The 20,097-nt window shown below is 63.3% G+C and overlaps 1 protein-coding gene across 1 annotated transcript; it reads left to right on the top strand.

Moving 5' to 3' along the window:
* Positions 1-29: 29 nt before the first annotated feature.
* Positions 30-19,993, top strand: LOC101937949 (papilin). Its single transcript, XM_024108882.3, has 17 exons — positions 30-3,243; positions 4,049-4,189; positions 5,074-5,214; positions 5,965-6,108; positions 6,697-6,840; positions 7,782-7,922; positions 8,145-8,288; positions 8,951-9,091; positions 9,936-10,103; positions 10,651-10,794; positions 11,084-11,224; positions 14,808-14,849; positions 15,573-15,713; positions 16,219-16,392; positions 17,229-17,396; positions 17,512-17,679; positions 18,245-19,993. The coding sequence occupies exons 1-17, from the start codon at positions 3,159-3,161 to the stop codon at positions 18,253-18,255; spliced, it is 2,238 nt and encodes a 745-aa protein (XP_023964650.2). The 5' UTR covers positions 30-3,158; the 3' UTR covers positions 18,256-19,993.
* The last annotated feature ends 104 nt before the right edge of the window (positions 19,994-20,097 follow it).

Below are 20,097 nucleotides of genomic sequence, written 5' to 3' on the forward strand. Positions count from 1 at the left end.
CTACACCCCTGCCTCACCTCAGACATTGCACCAGCTCGCTCTGCACCGTGCAAATGGCTTGCCAAGTGGGTGCATGCCCAATTTACACCTACACTCAGGTGCAGCTGTCCATGCACAATCCAGGGCTGGGGCTGAGAATGTCCCCCGTGGTGCTCTCCTGGTCCTGCCAGGCTGGGACAGGGCAGTTGGACACCTTGCTCTCCCCCACACACTGAGTTTGTCCAGCCCCTTCCTGCACTGTAACCTCCATCCGGCCCCTGGGCAGCAGCGGTGAGAGAGCTGGGCCGTTCCTGGCATCGTGTCTCTGCTCTAAGACACGGGGCAGCGAGGGCTGGGAGGGCCTAGGCATAGACTCTTTGCACGTCTCGGGGAATGGCCCTGAAGTGACGCAGCAACGAATCCAGCCTTGCAGCTTCCAGCTTGGCGGGGCCTGGCACACTGCCTGGCTGGGTGACTCCCCCCGGCCACAGCACATCCTGCCTTGGCAGAGGCTGAACCGCTCTTTGCAAGGAGCCGCTGGGCTGTGCCCGGGTCTCAGGCCCGGGCAGCTACACCGAGCCCCTCACGTGCCTCGTTCCCATCATCCCGGAACTCCCCCCGTGCCCCTCCGGGACAGCCGGTGGCTCCGCCTGCGACACAGAACACGCAGTTCTGCTCCAGGGGCAAGCAAACAGTCAGGGCGCCCGGGCAGAGGGCCAGGGATGCAGCCAGGCAGGTCGAGCAGCACCCGTGCCAAAGGAATGAGGCAACCCGAACCCCTCCCACCATTGCCGGCCCTGCCTCTCGCACGGCCCTGGGCCCCTGTGCTGACAGCAGCCTGGCATGGCCCCAAAGGCAGCATGGCTGGATTCTGGCTCAGCCGGAGCACCCCAGGGCTGCTGCCGGAAGCCCAGGTTCCCCCAGGAGCAGGGCTGGTCGTTGCCTCCCCTGCTGGGCTCTGCCTGTGTGAGTCTCCCCGGGGGCTGGCTCTCGGGCCCAGCCGTGGTACACGTAGCCAAGCTGGCTTGGTGCCCTCATGCCTCTATGTGCCCAGGAGCCGTTCTCAGGGAGAGGTGACACCTGCTGCTCATTCCCTCGTTCCACAGGGACCCGTCTAGACCCTGGGCATCCAAGCTGTCCTGACCCCTCTATGTCTGGCTTTGCCTCACCTTCCCTGCTGCCAGGAGGGGGCTCGCACTTGCTTGGGACACAGGGGCCTGGACCACACGGGGAAAGGGCTCCCCAGGCCTCGGAGCACAGGGATGGAGACAACTCTGGCACCAGCAAGGCCCACATCCAGAGGGCTGGGCTGCACTGGCCCCATGGCTGGGCACTGTCAGGGCCAGGCAGCAGGTCCACCCTTGCCAGGCTGGCCTCAGTGGGTCTGACTCTCAGCCAAGGGGACGCCGTCTCTGAAGAGGGTCGGGGCTCAGAGCTAAAGGGGACCTGGTGGCCTGGCTCTGAGCCGGGGAGGGCTCAGTGCCGGGAGCCCAGCACCCTGTCTGACCATGCCCCAGGGAGAGGAGTGTCCCAGGCTGGCTGGCAGCGAGCACACAGCATTGTTCTCTGGTTGATGTTTGTTTAAACCGAGCCCCAGGCACCAGGAGAGGCCGGGCCTCTGAAAGTTGAAGCACACACTGGTCTCCTCTCTCCCTGGGATCAGAAGCCCCAGCCCCTGGGAGCTTGGACCCTGGCATGGCAGATGTGTGGGCGCTGCACCTGGCTGGCACTCATGCTAATGGGGAGAGGGATAGCTCAGTGGTTTGAGCATTGGCCTGCTAAACCCAGGGTTGTAAGTTCAATCCTTGAGGGGGCCATTTAGGGATCTGGGGCAAAATCAGTACTTGGTCCTGCTAGTGAAGGCAGGGGGCTGGACTCAATGACCTTTCCAGGTCCCTTCCTGTTCTAGGAGATAGGATATCTCCATTAATTTAATTTAATCCCAGGGGGCAACATGGGCTGACGTGGGCACCAGACATGGGCGTGTCTGAGCCTCCCTTAGCAGGTGGGGGGGGGTGCTGTGTGGCAGAGCCCCTCCCCTTTCCCCTGAGTAGGTGGGAGGAGGGTCACTGCATGCCCAGGTCTCTGCCCTCTATGCCCATCCCTGCCCATCCCAGCAGAAGGGAGCAGACCCTGGGGGCTGGGCTGGGGATAGGCTACAGGCACCAGCTAGCTCCCACGGACCCCTTGCGAACGCCCCGCTGGGGGACATCTCTTCCTCACATCAGCCGGCAGAAGGGGGGCAGGGGCCTGGCACAGCTCAGCCTGCGAGTGGGGAGGCACCGGGATGGCTCTTGGCGAGCGATGAGCCACCAGATAATGGCTTGGCGCAGGTGTGTGAGGGCAGCTGTGCCCAGGTACCCTGAACACGCCGTGGACCGAATCATTTGCAGAGCCACCTGGCAGTGCGGGTCCGGCCGGGCCCTGGCGTATCCTGGCACATGGCCCCCTTCACCCTGCAATCCCGCCAGGCTCCCCCTGCTCCCCCGTCCCACTCCACTGGCCTCTCCGCCAGGCAGCCCAGCCGGGGTGGGGATTTCGGCTCCCGTGGGAGGCGGGAGAAACAGGCCACTATCACTGCACTTCCCGCCTGGAACATGGCGAACGCTCCCAAACGGCGCCCGTGGCTGTCCATTGGCCCACGGCTTGTGGCCCTGGCACCGTCACTGTCTGGCTAGATCCTGGCCAGCAGGTCTCCGAACAGCACAACCCAGGAAACCAGCCGCTTGGCCTGGACAGTGCAGCCGGCCACAGACAGAGCCAGTGTTCTCACCTGGGGCTGGGAGCTGGGCAGGGTGTGCCATGTGGCTTCTATGCCCATCACAGCCGGCCGGCCTGGGGCTACCAAACGCTTGCATCAAAGTGCTGGAGGAGGCGCTGCGGACAGAGGAACCCACTGGTGAGCAGGAGGGAGGCAGACGCCCTGGAGAGCGCTGTGGGCTGCCTGCCCAGCTCTGCTCCCAGGAGTCTCCTACGTCCGGATTGCTATTGTGCTGAGCACGCCCGCGGCACAGCCCCCTCCCAGCGCCGGTACTCCAGCCAACGCATTGTGACTAGAATGAGCTGGACTCTGGCAGGTGAGCCAGCCCCTCCCCTGCCTGACCCAGCCCCCTCTGGGCCACAGTTTAAATCCTGGCCTGGCTCAGTTCCGGCACTCAGACCCGGCTCCCGGCACCACCATGGAGTCAGGAGGCATCTTCCTCCCCCTGGGGCTCCTGGCTGTCTGGGCCGTGCTGTCGCCTGCATCAGGGCAGGAGAAAGGAGGTTAGTAACAGGCGCGTGCTAGACTCACCGAGCAGGATCGATGTAGCTTAACAATGGGGTGAGCTGATCCCCGTCTCTTGCGCACTGGCCTGGGGAACAAACGTTCATTAAGGGGCTCTCCAGTCTAGCCGAGGAAAGTCTAACACCGTCCATGGCTGGAAGTGGAAGCCAGGCAAATTCAGACTGGAAATAGGGTCTTGTACATTTTTAACAGTGACCACTGGACCAGTTACCAGTGACCACTGGACCAGTTACCAGTGGTGGTGGTGGATTCTCCATCACTGACCAGTTTTTAACTCCACTGGCTGGTTTACTAACAGATCCACGCTAGGAATTGTTTGGGAGCAGTTCCCTGGCCTGTGCTATATTGGAGGTGAGGCTAGATCCGGGGTAGGCAACCTATGGCACGCGAGCTGATTTTCAGTGGCACTCACACTGCCCAGGTCCTGAAGCTTCTTAAACATTTTAAAAACCTTATTTACTTTACATACAACAATAGTTTAGTTCTATATTATAGACTTCTAGAAAGAGACCTTCTGAAAGCATTACAATGTATCACTGGCACGGGAAACCTTACATTAGAGTGAATAAATGAAGACTCTGAAAGGTTGCCTGGGCTAGATGGTCAGTCGTTCCGTCTGGCTGGGAATCTGGGCAGCTGTGCGTACAGAGAGTGGGTGCCTCCCAGTCCAGCGGACGCACCTGTCCTCTCAGGTGGAGGCAGGTTGCTATGTTCTTATTCCTCAAACCATAGAGCTGGGTCCCTTCGCTAGCAGCTGGGCTCCAGGCTCCTTTCTCTGTACAGGTAAAGTGGGTGACTGTCCGGCCGGGAGGATTGAGTTTGTGCGTCCCTCCAGGATCTACTGTCTCTCAGACTGGAGCTGCCCCGGGAACGAGAAGTGCTGCAATACTGGCCACATGAGAACCTGCCTCCTCCCTGACAGAGGTACGTCCTGCTCGCCCGGATTGCAGAGACAGTGGGGGAGCTGCCCAGAGCGTGGCAGCAAGGCAAGCAAACCGTGGGACTGGGCAGGGATGGAAATGGGCAGGGACCGTCCAGGAGAGCAGTCAGTGCCATTTGGAGGACCATGGCCCTGCACCATTGATTTAGTCACCCATGACACCGCTGGTACGGCAGGAGTCACTAGATGGTGCTGTTTGCTTAGCCTGATGTTCCCGTTCTTAGTGCGCAAGTGGGTCGGGGGTTTGCGTCCCAGGACTAGCAGCACAGCACGTCTTCAGTCTCTGCGGGGCGAGCTGCCCCTGCCTTCCTCTCTCCCTGGAGCCACCGCCTGGGCACTGGGGTTTGGGCTGAGGCTCTAAAGGAGGAAGCTGCGTGTACGCCCTTTGTGACCACCTCTGCTCCAGGATGCTGTACGGGCTATAAATAAACAAGCTCCACCCAGCACCCAGACAGATCTCTCTTCAATGGGAGACCAACCTGCAAGGCCCCCAAGCCTGCTACTGCTTGGCAAAGGGGCGACCCGGCAGAGAGTGGCCACCCCCGAGCTGGGCAGCAGACCCTCAGAGCGCTGGGGGGGGTTGACTGACAGGGGAGACTGTTCAGACAAGCTGGAGCGGCTTGCCTGGGATATCTAAGGTTGCAGAGCATCTAGTGCAAACTCGAGGGAGGGCTGGAGCCGGCAGCCTGTGCTCTGGGCCCATGCCCCCGCCAACCAGCTCCCAGATGGCTTTCCCACCGTTGAATGCACAGCCGGGGAAGCAGCAGAAGCCCCTGTGCTGTGCTACCCTCGTCTTGCGTGTGCACGGGGGCTCCGTTCCCATGTGTCCTGGGCACGGCGACTGCACTGTGCATCTCCTGTTCTGCAGTGAACCCAGGCTATTGCCCGGAGCCCAACACCGGGGTGGCAGAGCCCTGCCTGGTGAGCTGCCAGAATGACTCTGCGTGTGCCGGCGGGGCCAAGTGCTGTGCCGAGGGCTGCCGTGTTCGCTGCACGAGCGCCCAGCCAGGTAGGCCCCAGGGGAGCGCATGGCCTCTTGGCTCTGTGATCCCCACCCCCAGCTGTGCCCAGGGGCAGGCTGGTTGGCTGGCTGATGTACAAGGAGGGCGGCGGACAGGCCGTAACCAAGGGCCACCCTGCTGCTTCCCAGGGCACTGCCCGGCTGCTGCGGCCTGGGGAAAGGTCCCGTCCCTGGGCCAGGCTGGAGGCGCTGCCCCCTCCGTGCAGACACAAGACAAGAATTGCCCCAGCCGGCCCCCACATGTGCCCTCCCCACCTCTCAGGAGAGACGCTGGCCGGGAGTGTCTGCGCTGCCCTCTGCTTATGGATCTAGACCCCAATGCGCTTTGGCACCGGCTGTGGGAGCCACTGAGCAGCAGCCGGAGCCTGGCCCTAGATGGGGGCCCTGAGGTTCCAGCCCACGGCCTGCAGCTCCAAACCTGTCCCTCCCCGGGGGACCCAGCGGGAGGGAATCGCCCCGGGACAGAGCTGAGCGTGGCATGTTCCCTGCCCCTCTCGATCACACACCCAGCACTGCTCTGCACGGCACAACAGCTGCCCTATAGCAAGAGGGAGAAGGGTCAGGAAGCGAGGGCAGAGACCCTGCACCACCAAAAAGCCTGGGGCAGGGGGCACAGGGACTGAGCAGGGCAGGCCCTGGGGCAGGGGGCCCTGAGAGCTCTCCAGGCAGGCCTGGGGTCCGACAGCTGGCGGGGCTGGGGGTCGGGTGCTTATGTCTATGCTGCCGTCTCACTTCCAGCCAAGCCTGGTGTCTGCTCAAAGAGACGCGTGTCACAGGATTTCATTCCTTGCACAAACCAGTGCGACGACGACAGGCACTGCCCCGAGGGCCAGAAATGCTGCTTCGCTGGCTGCGGCCTGGCCTGCATGAGCCCCTACGCAGGTACCAGCGTGAGTCTGCCCCCCGCACTGCTGCTGCCCCCCCAGATCCCACTGCTGCGGCACCAGGGCTCAGCACCACCGCCCACCCCCGTACTCACCCCTGGGCACCAGGGCTTGGCACCACCGCCCCCCCCCCCCCCCCGTACTCACCCCTGGGGCACCAGGGCTCAGCATCACCGCCCCCCCCCGTACTCACCCCTGGGGCACCAGGGCTCAGCATCACCGCCCCCCCCCCCCCCGTACTCACCCCTGGGGCACCAGGGCTCAGCATCACCGCCCCTCACCCCTGGGGCACCAGGGCTCAGCACCCCCCCACCCCCAGCACTCACCCCTGCCACTGGTCTCTCTGGAGACCCCAGGAGTGGCCCCGATCCCATTCAGGTCAGAGGCTCCCATGCTTGGGCTGCACACGCTGGGGTCTTAAACTCTCCATCCCATGAGCCCAAATACAGCTCCCACACGCGTGTGCACACCCAAACACGCATCACGTGGCACCTGCTGCCGTGGCTCGGCTCACCCAGTCCCAAGGGAAGCCGGGGCCCCCCACGCTGCCCCTGGCAGGCTGGGCTCACGGCTCCTCTTTCCCCAGAGAAGGCAGGCGTGTGCCCAGCCGTGCAGCTGGAGCAGCCCGAGGGGCTGTGCCTGGACGCGTGCGTGGACGACGCCGACTGCCCGGGAGACGAGAAGTGCTGTGCCACAGGCTGTGGCTCTAAGTGCCGAGTGCCCCTGCCAGGTACCACGTGCCGAGCGTGCCCAGCCACCCCGCACCACGGGGTGAGGCGGGAATCCCACGCTAGGATCCCCCTGAGCAGCCTTCGCGATGGGGTCTGGGCCAGGCGGGGGTATGTGGCAGTGACTGGGACGCGCTTCTGGACCTCTTACTAAAGAGCAAGGGGAAACCCAGCCACCTCGTCAATAAATCAACTCAGTAAAGTAGGGACAGACCCACCCCCGGCCTAGGGTGACCAGAAGTCCCGATTGTATAGGGACACTCCTGCTATTTGTTTTCAGAGGAGCAGCCGTGTTAGTCTGTATCCGCAAAAAGAACAGGAGTACTTGTGGCACCTTAGAGACTAACACATTTATTAGAGCATAAGTTTTCGTGGGCTACAGCCCACTTCGGATGCATATAGAATAGAAGATATATCTCCTCAATATATGTTCCACTCTATATGCATCCGAAGAAGTGGGCTGTAGCCCACGAAAGCTTATGCTCTAATAAATGTGTTAGTCTCTAAGGTGCCACAAGTCCTCCTGGTCTTTTTCCTGATATTTGGGGTTTTATCTTGCATTGGGGCCTATTACCCCCCACCCCCTGTCCTGATTTGTCACACTTGCTGTCTGGTCACCCTACTCCAGCCTGAGCCAGCCCTGAAGGGACAGGGTTAGGGCCAGCCCAGGCCAGGCTAGTCCATCCCTGTCGTCTACGAGGCAGCTGCACCATTCTCTGGCAGCTGGTCGGGGCCGAGTGGGACGCTGGGCTGGCTAGGCCCGGGCTGAGCCAGTCTGGCACCCCCAGGCGACGTGGGCAGCAGGCTGGGAAGTAGTGGCCTGTGGGGTCTGCAGGCAGGGAGCCCAGGGAGCAGGCTGCCGGCCGGAGTCTCAGCAGGGCCCTCCTGGGGCAGGTAGGCTGTGTCTGGGCGCCCAGGCTGGGGACCCTGCTCTGTGTTCCAGTGCGGCCCGGCGTGTGCCCAGCCGTAGCCCAGAGGTTTCTCGTCTCGTGCCGGCGGATGTGTCGGAGCGACAGTGACTGCCCCGCCGCGAGGAAGTGCTGCAGCAATGGCTGTGGGCAGCTCTGCATGGCGCCCGTGCTCGGTAAGGTCCTGCCTTCTCCCGCATCCATTGCTGACCCCGCACTCGCCCCAGCCCTGTGGGGCCAGGGACCTACCCGCAGCCTGTTCGTGCCCCCCCGGGCTGGCCGGAGCAGCCGCTCAGCAGACGGCGATGCACAGGGATGGAGCTTAGCTGGAGGCTGGACCGGGGCCTCTCTTCGCCCACCCTTGGCCCCACGCTCTGCCACGTTTCCCTACATTGCAGTGAAGCCCGGCCGGTGTCCAGCTCGAGCGCCCGAGGGCAGCGAGGACCCATGCTTTTTTCGATGCCTGAAGGACGGTGACTGTCCAGGGAACGGGAAGTGCTGCTTGATCAGCTGTGGCCGCGCCTGCCTCTCCCCGACGCAGGGTAAGCGCTCGCAGGACGTCCCGGGAGATCGGAGCAGGTGCTGATCACTGGTCCGTGAGGGGCCAGGACCCCACCCCCAGACCTGCCCTGCAGGATCCCGGCCTCCCAGGGGCTCAGAGGCTCAGCGGAGGCTGGTCTGGGACATGGTCGGCCAGGAGCTCGCAGCACCTGCACGGAGAGGTTGTGGCTGGAGGCCAGGGAGCGGGCGCATGCTGAGGACAGGGCTGCGTCTGTGGGCACAGGGAGCCAGAGAGGGGTCCGTGGGGAAGGTGGGACACGAGCAGGGAGCTGTGGAGAGGACAGCAGAGGCCGGGGTCTCCCTGGCCCTAGCCAGCCTGGTGTTCTGTGCATCCCCTCAGCCCTCGGAGGGGTGGGGGGCTCTGGCAGGAGGAGGTGGGGGAGGGCTCTGGCAGGAGGAGGTGGGGGGGAGCTCCAGCAGGTGGGGGGGCACCAGCGGGCCGAGGTGGGGGGGTCTCTGGTGGGCAGGGGGGCCTCCAGCGGGCAGGGGGCTCCAGCGGGCGGAGGTGGGGAAGGCTCCAGCAGGGGGACTCCAGCGGGCGGAGGTGGGAGGGCTTCAGCGGGCAGGGGGCTCCAGCAGGGGGGCTCCAGCGGGGGGGGCTCCAGCGGGCAGGGTCTGACGCTTGTGGCTCCTTGCGTTGCAGTGAAGCCTGGCGCGTGCCCAGCCGTGCTCAGAGGCTCCCTGGGGCCCTGCGTGGAGGGATGCCGCAGCGACAGTGACTGCAGCAAGGCGGAGAAGTGCTGCAGCACCGGCTGCGGCCATGTCTGCAAACCACCCAGCGAGGGTGAGGGGGCCTGAGAGTCCCGTGTCTGCCCGAGGGCGGCCAACTTTCCCCGCCCCCGCTCACTCCACCCCTGCTCTCCCCCCCGTCGCTCGCTCTCCCTCACCCTCACTCACTCGCTCCTTTTTACCGGGCTGGGGCAGGGGTTGGGGTGCAGGAGGGAGTGAGGGGTCCGGTTGGGGGTGTGGGCTCTGGGGTGGGGCCAGAAATTAGGGATTTAGGGCTGGAGCAGGGGTTGGGGTGCAGGAGGGGGTGTGGGGTGCGGGCTCCGGGCAGCACTTACCTCGGGGGGATCCCCAGAACCAGTGACATGTCCCTCGGCTCCTAGGCATAGGGGCGGCCAGGTGGCTCTGCGCGATGCACAGTGCACGCTGCCTCCGTGCACAGACGCCGTCCCCGCAGCTCTCATTGGCTGCAGTTCCTGGCCAATGGCAGCTGCAGAGCCGTCGCTTACGGCGGGGTGGGGGCAGTGAGCAGAGCCCCCCGGCCATCCCTCCGCCTAGGAGCCAAGGGACATGTTGCCGCTTCCGGGAGCTGCATGGAGCCAGGTAGGGAGCCTGCCAGCCCAGTCAGCTGTGCTGCCCGGAGCCACCAGGGTCACTTTTTGATCAGGCGTTCGGGTCGCAAACCAGACACCTAGAAACCTCACTCCTCCCCAGGGTCCTCTCAAGACCGAGGCTGTACCCCTCCATCCGCCGGGGGAGCTGCACTGGCCTCTGGCTGGGGTCCCTGAACTCCTGCTGCAGCGCCCCTCCTCCGCATTGCCACGCGCGGGACCCTGCCCCTGGCCCCCTGGGGAGCAGCGAGACCCCTCTCTGGAACCCCCTCTCTCTGCCTGGGCACCCAGATATCTGCCAGCTGCCTGCCGAGATGGGCATCTGTGACGCCGACCTCCCTCGCTTCTTCTACAACACCAGCTCCGGGGCGTGTGACAGATTCCTCTATGGGGGCTGCCAGGGGAACCCCAACAACTTCGAGGGGGAAGCGGAGTGTCTCCAGGCCTGTGGGGGCCCTGGTAAGGGACACAGGGCGCCGTACAGCCAGCCTGGACCAGAGCCGGTGGCCCACCAGGGCTGAGCCCGGGAGCTGGGGGAGAAGGTACAGGCCCTGGCCTGCCGGCCTCCCTGGTCCTGGTTCCTCAGCCCCCTCGGCTCAGGAAAGGCTGAGACAGACCCAGAGAGGAGGGCAGGGAAGCCAGGATCTGTGGGGTCCCGGGGGAGCTGCTCCACCTGGGAAAGAGATGCATGAAGGGTGACAGGACAGGGGGCTGCAGGGCAGAGGCAACGGCTCATCCCGTCTTCCCCAAGAGCAGTGATGGAACCAGAGGGAAGGGAATTAATGGGGATGAGGGGTCTGGGGTTCCACCCCTCCCCTGGAAGCCTCTGACGCTGGCTGCTGTCCCTGAGGGGCAGAGAGCAGGGCTGAAGGGCCCAGATGTTCCTGTGTGGGGCCCGAAGCTGCCCTGGGCTGGGTGGGTCTGAGGGGGCCCTGAGGAGGGCAGGGCCCACTGGGATGTTCCCTGCCCCAGCCAGCCCTTGCACTGTCTCTCTGTGTCTGCCCAGTGAGGCCTGGGGTCTGCCCTGCCCGGGCCGGATTGGGCCAGGCCGATGAGTGCTTCTCGCCGTGCTCCAAGGACAGCGACTGCTCCGCCAGCGAGAAGTGCTGCCTGCTGAGCTGTGGCCGGGCCTGTGCCCCACCCGTGCAGGGTAAGGTGCCGCCAGCACCGGGCGACACTGCCAGGGCCCCTGGGGACTAGGGAGGGCCCCGCTCCAGCCCCCACACTAGACGGGAGGGGGCATCGGTGTCTGTGCAGGGAGGAGGACCCCAGCCCCATTGACCGCCCTGACTGACCCCAGCTCTGCCCAGGCCCAGGCGCGCTGCGGGAGCCAGAAGTGGGCATTGCTGTCCTGGGCAGGGCTCTCTGTGCCTGGCTGCGCTGCCATGGGGCACAGGGGCTCGGCACGGGCTCTTCTACCCCCGTTCTCGCTGTCGCAGTGAAGCCGGGCCGGTGCCGCAGGACACTGTTCGTGTGCATGGGGGTCATCACCGCTGAATGCGACACCGACGCCGAGTGCCCCGGCTCGCACAAGTGCTGCCCAGTCGGCTGTGCCAGGAAGTGCGCCCCTGCTGAGACAGGTACAGGGTCCCTCTCCCCCACCCTCGCCCAGCCCGTTCAGTCTCAGGTCCTGCTGCCAGGCCTCTCATGCTTTGGGCTCTTTGTCTCTGAGACGCCTCTGATTTGGCTGCATGTCGCTGGCACCGCCAGCTGAGCGCTGGGGAGGGGGCTGGGTCCCTGGGGGATATCAGAGCGCTGGGTCCTTCTGGTCTGTCCCAGGGATATTTTAACAGGTTTGGGGGAAAGGGACAAACTGTGTTGTCCCGCTCGTGCTCACAGGGCTGGCACTGCTCTCCCTGTCTGGCTGGTCCCCTGGCGCCCCAGAGCGCACTGCACACAGCACACGGCCTCTGGACCCCTAGCGCCCCAGAGCGCACTGCACACAGCACACGGCCCCTAGCGCCCCAGAGCGCACTGCACACGGCCCCTGGCACCCCAGAGCGCACTGCACACAGCACACGGCCTCTGGACCCCTAGCGCCCCAGAGCGCACTGCACACAGCACACGGCCCCTGGCGCCCCAGAGCGCAGTGCACACAGCACACGGCCCTTGGCGCCCCAGAGCGCACTGCACACAGCACACGGCCCCTGGCGCCCCAGAGCGCACAGCACACGGCCCCTGGCGCCCCAGAGCGCACTGCACACAGCACATGGCCCCTGGCGCCCCAGATCGCACTGCACACGGCCCCTGGCGCCCCAGAGCGCACTGCACACAGCACACGGCCCCTGGCGCCCCAGAGCGCACTGCACGCAGCACACGGCCCCTGGCGCCCCAGAGCGCACTGCACACAGCACACGGCCCCTGGCGCCCCAGAGCGCACTGCACACAGCTGCTGGGGCCCTGGCAGCCTTTTGGCCTGAGAAAACAATAGGTTTAACTCTCCTTCTCCCAACCATCCTGGCAATTAGCACAGGGTCATTTATCCATTAAACAGTTCAGCTACAGGTTACCACAACCCATCAAAGAGACACAGAGACAATAATACTATTTCCCTCAATATCATCATAAATGTTAATACTCCTGTTTTGATCTTTGAATTAAAGTTATAGCAATAGACAAGACTTGTTTGCTGACATCACAAGATCTGAGCAAACACCTCCCCTTGAGATCTCTAACAATGCAGACTCGCATTTCAAAGCTCTTGTCATTTACAGATCTTCCTAACCAGTCCTTAAACTTGGGCCCTGGGTCAGGTCAGTCTGGGAGGTAATTAACTCTTTCTGGCCCTGTCACCTGTCAGTGAGAGATTATATCACACTCCTAGCAGGCAAGTGTTGCCCTGCCCCCCCCCCCCCCCCAGAGTCTCCTGCCTGGGCCGTGTCCCTGCGGTGTGGTCCAGGGCAGCTCCAGCTTCTTTCGATGTGTCAAGCACAGGGATGGTCGAAGCCATGTCAGCTGTGGCACCGCCTGCCTGGCTCCTGCACAGGGCGAGCCGGGCTGCAGTCCCAGCCTCCCTAGCGCTCACGGTCTCAGCCTCGATAAGGTCTCCTGCGCCCTGGCCCTACAAGCATTTGCTGCCCCCTAGCACTCTCGGTCGTGTCCCAGCCGGGGCAGCGCATGGGCATCAGGGCAAGCAAAGGGCACTTTACCAGCCTGCTCACTGGGCGCGCAACAGGGTGACGTGGGGCAATAGATGCACATAGTGGAGTGGGCAGGAGCCCTGGCCAGGTGCCGTGGGCAGGAGTGGGCAGTGGTGTGGGGGAGCCCAGCCCCAGGGTGGTGGTCGGAGGGAGCCCTGAGTGGAATCCCTTGGTTCAGTCCAGTATCTCCTCCCTGCGTGGCTCTGGGCCGCATTCGGGCTTGTGTTGTTCCCGTGCGGCGCCGAGCAGTGCCGCCCGACCCCGGAGGGGCTTGGCGTTAGGGTCTCCCTGTGGCACAATCACAGCCAGTGCCCAGGGAACAAGAAATGCTGCTCTTGTGGGCGTGGGCTGTGCTGCGTGCAGCCAGCCACAGGTACCAGCTGCAGTGAGACCCTCTCCGCCAGCTGCTGGGAGATCACTGCTGCTTTCCTGGGAAGGAGCTGGGTCCCCGTAACCCCCTCTCTCATCACACTGTCTGGGACAGGCTGGCACTGAGCCTGACAATGCCCTAGCACAGAGACTGGCTGCTGGGGGCACCCGGGAGGAACAGTCCCTGGCAGCAGAAGGATTCCCAGTAGGGGATTCCCTGCAAAGTTGGGTCTTGCAGGGAGCTGCCCAAGGCTGGGAGCTCGGCTCTGCACTCCTGCAGGGACTGCTCCCTCTCCCCAGCTCCACCGTCCCGGAGAGCTGGCATGGCAGCTGCCTTCCCTCCAGCTGAGCCCATCCGTCCCGCTGTGGAGCCCTCGAGGAGCTCCCCATGCCAAAAGCACGCCACTTCCACGTGGCTATGACCTGCCCCCCAATTCCATAGGCTGTTCCCGCGTGCTGCCCCCCTGTGCCAGCAGGACGTGGCCTGCCCCAGCAACAGGCAGCGCTGCTTTCACACCTGGGCAGACCCATCGCAGGCACCCGAGACTGCGAGTGACCCCAGCCGGGTTCTCAGTGCGCGGATCTCCCGATCCGGCACCGCCGGGGCCTGCCGGGAAGGGCTGCGCCGAGATCACGGCACTGCCCAGCGCTGGTGCCGGCGGTCGCTGGGGGATCCGATGCTGAAGAATGACGGGCACAGAGGGCCCATTGGCTGCGTCTAATCCCCATGTCCCATAACCCAAAACAAGGGGGTAAAATAAACCTGGGGGCAAGAGCCAGCCACTGATCGAGGGGCGGGGCCGCTAGGGGCTTCTTGCCCTGCCTTTGCTGGGAGAGCCAAGATCCCCGGCTGGATGGGCCCTGCGTGCCTGGGCCTGGCAAACACACAGAGAAGGGAAGGAAGGTATCTCTGGAGATGACTTGGGCTGGTGAATAAAATGAGAAGAGACAAATAAACCAAACGTAGCATCACTCAGCCTGCAGCAGCATGTGGCTGACAGCTGTAGGAGGCCCCCCACCCTGCCCAGGTGCATTGGCCACTCCTCCTCCACGGGGGTCACTGAGCCGCCCCACCCCTCTCCCCCACCGGCCACTGCTCACTGTCACGTTTCCCAGGATAGCTGTACCTCCGACCCCCTCGGGGCTTTAGGGCTCAGGCCTCCAACCATCACCTTTCTTGGGGCAGGATCCTGTCGTCCTCTCCCCAGACAGGGCGTGGGGCTGCGGATCCCAGTGATTCACTGCATGCTCTGCAGGGCCGATGGCAGCGCAGGCCCCACAGCCCTGCTGCCTTGGGAGCTGTGACGGGGTCACCCAGCGATCTTCCAGCTCTGCCCTGTGGGGACCCGGGCAGGTCTGACAGTCCATCAGGGGCTCCTGTCTCTGGTCACCCACTCCGGTCAGTTCCCGCCTGGGGGCTGATGAGCCCTGCTCTGCTTAGCACTGATGTCAGTGTCTCCTGAGCCCCCAGGCAAACCAGGGATGCTGTTTCCTGGCGGGGAGTCAGTTACCCCCACTCACTTTAGGCCTGCAGGGAACCTCCTTTATCCGGCCACGGAGCCAGCCCAGGCACGCACGCAGAGCGTGGTACCTGCACACAGTGGGCAGGTGTCCCTCGCGCCTGTCACGACAGCTCCCCCATTTCTGTTCCCAGCGCCCAGGGGCAGCGACAGCCTCCTCCCTGCCCGTGACCAGGGTAAGTGACACTGTCGAGGGGAGAGGGGGGCTAACGGGCAAGCGGTGTGTCCCAGAGTGTCTGCGGCTCCGCTGGGATGAGAGGGGGGTGGGAGGGAATCTTCTACCTGAACTCTCCTCTCCAGGCTGTGACATCCCCAGGGTCTCCGCCAGTTCTCGCACCCTGTTCCACCATCAAAGCCCTCCCTCCATGTGGGCACGCCGGCATGGCTCTGTGCAGCACATCCTGCTCTGCTGGGCACTTTCTCCTCCCCCCGAGGGGGACATACTGCGTCTGTAACGCTCCCGCCCCTGTCAGCTCCCACACCAGGCAGCCCGGGCAGCCAGCTCCCACCCCTGCCAGCTCCCACCGCTGCCAGCTCCCCCCCAGACAGAGAGCCCAGACAGTCCGCTCCCACACCAGACAGCCCAGGCAGCCAGCTCCCACCCTGCCAGCTTCCACCCCAGACAGACAGCCCAGACAGTCCGCTCCCACCCCAGACAGCCCGGGCAGCCCAGACTGACTGAATAACGGGGGGGGGGGGGGGGGGCTTCCACCCCAGGCAGCCAGCTCCCACCCTGCCAGCTTCCACCCCAGACAGCCAGCTCCCACCCCAGCCAGCCTGCACAGCCAGCTCCCACCCCAGCCAACCCGGGCAGCCAGCCGGACAGCTGACGGGGAATAGCAATCCACTAACCCCCGACCCGCAGGGACTGTATACACCAGGGCCCCTCTCTGTTGCAGTGAGACCTGGGACCTGCCCCCCCGATCCAGTCCAATGTGCCCACTCAGTATCGGCCCATTGCTCCAGTGACCCTGAGTGCCCGGGAGAGCAGAAGTGCTGCTATATCGCATGCAGATTCCGCTGTGTTGACCCAGCAGAAGGTACCAGAGATGGCGAGTGGCTGTACATCAGTGCAGGGAGAGCGCCCTGCGCCGGCCGAGCCGAGCCGAGGGTCCCCTCGGGAGGGGTACGCCAGCCCCTGGCTGCAGACAGATCGCTGCACTGCACCAGCCATGACTCACGTCCAAGGGCACCAAGCACGGCTCACCAGGGGGGCTCCAGACTGACTGTAATGGGGGGGGGCTCCAGACTGACTGGATAACAGGGGGGCTCCAGACTGACTGTAATGGGGGGGGGCTCCAGACTGACTGGATAACAGGGGGGCTCCAGACTGACTGTAATGGGGGGGGCTCCAGACTGACTGGATAACGGGGAGACAGGGAAGCGCCAGGCTGAGAGGGATTCTGGGCCCGGGGTCTGGGAGCATTTCTTTCCCTGACCAGACCGGCCAGTAGCTGCATCCAGCCAGCGCTGTGAGGGGTGGAACGGAGGTTTCCCAAGGCTCCGCTCAGCCCCCCACACGCTGAGCATGTCCCTTGCTTGCAGAGAAGGCCGGGTATTGCCCGGTCCTCATGCCCACAGGCCTGAACCTCAGTAGGAGCTGCCGCCCCTGCCTGGCGAACAGATCCTGCTCCACCTGCTTTCGGGACGCGGATTGCCCAGGCCCGGAGAAGTGCTGCCCAGGCCGGTGCGGAACCCGCTGCTGGGAGCCCGTCTCTGGTAAGAGAACATATGACCGGCCATACAGGGTCAGCCCAGTGGTCCCGCTAGCCCCGTACCCTGTCCTGACAGAGGCCAGGCCCCGCTTCTGGCAGTCAGGGGTTTAGGGACACCCGAGCATGGGGTCACCTCCCTGACCATCTTGGCTAATGGCCATTGATGAACCTATCCTCCAGGAATGTATGTAATTCTTTGTTGAACCCAGTTATACTTTTGGCTTTCACAGAATCCCCTGGCAGTGAGTTCCACAGGTTCATTGTGCGCTGGGTGAAGAAATACTTCCTTCTGTTTGTTTTTAATCTGCTGCCTAGTAATTTCATTGGGTGAGCCCTGGTTCTTGTGTTATGTGAAGGGATAAATAACACTTCCCTAGTCACTTTCTCTGCTCCAGTCATAAGTTTATAGACCTCTCTCATATCCCCCCTCAGTCGTCTCTTTTCCAAGCTGAACAGTCCCAGTAGGCACCAGTCTGGCCCGAGCAGAGGACATCTGCAGCAGGGTGTGCACCCCCCCCGTCCCGCTGCCCCCCCATCTGTGAGCAGCAAGACTCAGAAGCCGGGGCCCAGGGGCAGGGCAGGTCCCCCCAGAGCACAGCGCCCTGCCTGACAGGCAGAGGCAGCGCTGAGAGCCTGCCTAGCATTGAGCTCAGCACCCTGGGGGGCCACTTGGGTTCAATACTGCCTGGCCCTTCCCATGGGCCGAGCCCTGTGGGCAGCTCTGCCGCATTCAGATGGGCCCGGCTATGCCCGTGGGGCATGGAGCCGTGTCGGAGACAGAGAGCTGTGCCGCATGGAGTCCCGTCCCCGCACCTCCTCCGCTCTGCTCTGCACCTCCAGACTTCTGCCAGCTCAGCCCCGACATTGGGCCTTGCAAAGCCTGGGTCCCGCGGTTCTTCTACAACTCCAGCTCCCAGCACTGCGAGCTGTTTATCTACGGCGGCTGCCAGGGGAACCCGAACAACTTTGCTGAGGAAGAGGAGTGTCTGCAGGCCTGCGGGCCCCCTGGTGAGAGCAGGGCCTGGGGAGGGGGGCTGATCTCACTCTGTAGGGCCATCCGCCCTACCCCCGCCTGCTCCCACCAGTCCGCCCAGTGCCGGGCACTCTCTGTTCTCTGTACTAGACATTTGCAAACTCCCCCCTGAAGCGGGCCCCTGCGACGCCGCGTTGCCCCGGTTCTTCTACAATGCCAAGACCGGGCAGTGTGACGGGTTCACGTACGGCGGCTGCCAGGGCAACAGGAACAACTTTGAGACGGAGGCCGCGTGTCTCCAGGCCTGCGCAGGCCACGGTGAGGTATCAACTCAGCTGCTGGGGCCCCGAGCCCTCCCCTCACGCCGCCAGCTTGGCCAAGCTGCGGGTTTGGTCAGTGGCTCAGCCACTTCCCTCGGAAAGTCCCTCCAGAACTTGGGGTTCTCTTCTGAGCCTCGGGACCCCCAGCACCTGCCTTCTGGACATTTCAGCCTTGGAACCTCCCCGCTAGCCCCGCCAGGGCGAGAGCCCTCTCGGAGCCCGTCTGGGGGCAAGGCCGATGCATGACGCTCCCTGGCCTCCCTGCAGTGTCGGGATCCTCCTCCCTTGCTCCCTGAGACTCACTGAACCACCGACTGGCACAGGCTCCCTGCTGCTGATGCACTCGGGCCCCTCGGGCTGTTTGCTCTTTAGGGTTCCCCTTCGGTCCCCCTAATTGCCCACACCCATTCTAGCTGCCTGCCAGCCCCGGGTGGGCCCAGAGGGGCAGAGATTCCTCAATTGGCCGGAGAGCCGGAGTCCTGTGCCCTGGGATCTGGCCGGTCCGCCTCGGAGCAGGAGTGAGTCCACGGCCCTGCCTCAACGGCTTTCTCCTTTTCTCTCAGGCGCGGCCTAGCCCTGGCCAGAATGGGGCTCCACGGGGAAGCTGCAGTCCCTGGAGCCGGTCCCATTCACCCAGCACGACCCTCTGATGTGATGCTCTTCTGCCGTCAAGGCCCTGTCCTGTGTGGAAATGGGTTTTTCTGCATGTGCCTCTCACAAACTTGTTACTGTGTCCCTGACCGTGTAATGGGGTCTCACCGGAGGCGCTTGCATTGTTACAGATAAAGGGATGTGGCTGCTTCAAACCTGTTCCCCCTCTAGTCTGGCTCATTAGCCGGTGTCTGAAATGCCGAACAACATTTCCACACTGTGCCTGCCCCAGCACTCCTCACTGCACTCCATCGGGCACCGATCGGCACGCTGAGGAGACGTGTCGGTGTGTGCAAGGCAGGATTTGCTCCTGTGCGCTGGAATCTTGGTGTGGCCCAGTCAGACTCAGGCAGTGCTTGTGGAGATGGGACCAGCCCGGGGGAGAGTTAGCTGCTTGGAGCAGGGCCTGTGTCTTCCCCTGGCCCCACTCGGAGCGGGGCACCGAGGATTGCACAAAGAATACAGTCGAGGTGTGCTGCCCTTGGCCCTTCAGGATTATTTTCTCTCCCATTGTCTCAGATTGTTACAGATGCTTTTGTAGACTGTGGCTGCATTTGCAACACAATTTGCATGCACAACTGCAGTTACATGCACAAGCATGGGAAATGCGGCTAGACGCCCGCCAACTATTTGCCTGGGCATGTATCACCACTGAACATGCATCCTAACACCTGGGCCCAATTGCGCCCCCTCTTATTCTTTGTCCGTGGGCAAGGAGGGGCCAGGGAAGGGTGTCTGCGTTCCCCACAGGTGGCTGGATTGTCTCAACCTCCTCCCAGCATGACACCTCTCAGCCCCTGAGCAGTAGCTGAGGTGCTCCCTCGGGATGGGGTCTCAGGCAGGCACCGAGTCTCTGCTGCGGGGGGCAGCCTGAGATCACACAGACAGTGGGGCCATGACCGGGATCATTCAGGTTCCCTGCGCACAGGAAAGACTTCATTTGCACCTTACAGGATTGAAACAGGATCCGGATGCAGATCTGCTGGTGTCTCATGTGCTGCCCATTTGGGGTGACTCCCAGGGTGGGCAGGCTCCACTCCCCCATACCAGAGTCTGACTTGTGTGGTCCAAGCTCAGACCATCCACAGACCCAAAGCTTTGGCACATGCTTTGCCAGACTGAGGCCAAACATTTTCCAAGAGGCCAAGGCCACCGTTTTTGCTCCCATGATATCTCTGTTCTGAGACACCATTTCGTGTCTCCTCCAAGGCCCTTCAGGCCTGGCCGCTAACATTACGCTTCTCAGCTGTCACGTTAAAGGGCCCCAGATCGCTTTGGTCTTTGTTTCAATTCTGTTTATTGACGATTTTCCATATTCACTGAACCCCAAGCAAACAGAGACAATATAATACAGCAGTGCAGGGAGCCCACCAGCTTGGCGTCCCCGTGGACTAGCATACGGCATGTCAGAGTATAACCCAAATCCTTATCGTTCCTGAGCCGCGCAAGGGAGAGCAATGGGGCTGGAGCAGAAATGGGGTAGAGAGATGTTTGGCATGAGAGCGGAGGGGATTCAGGCAAAGAAAGGCTGCCTGAGACCTGCGCCTGACCCAGGACACGGAGCAGCAGGATTTGATGGGCAGACCCAGGCTGCAGATAGTCAGGCTGACATGCACCCAGCTGACACAACCTGGCAGGGCGTCCAGCTCAGGATTCTGCGAACTCCCCTCCTGTGTTTGTGCTTCTCCCAGGCTTGGCACTGGCTGGGAGCTGGCCTCTGGCAGGATGCCATAGGTCACCAGGTGGAAGCCAGCCCTTCCCCCTG

Source organism: Chrysemys picta, chromosome 13, assembly GCF_011386835.1.
Source record: "Chrysemys picta bellii isolate R12L10 chromosome 13, ASM1138683v2, whole genome shotgun sequence".
NCBI classification, from domain to species: Eukaryota; Metazoa; Chordata; order Testudines; family Emydidae; genus Chrysemys; species Chrysemys picta.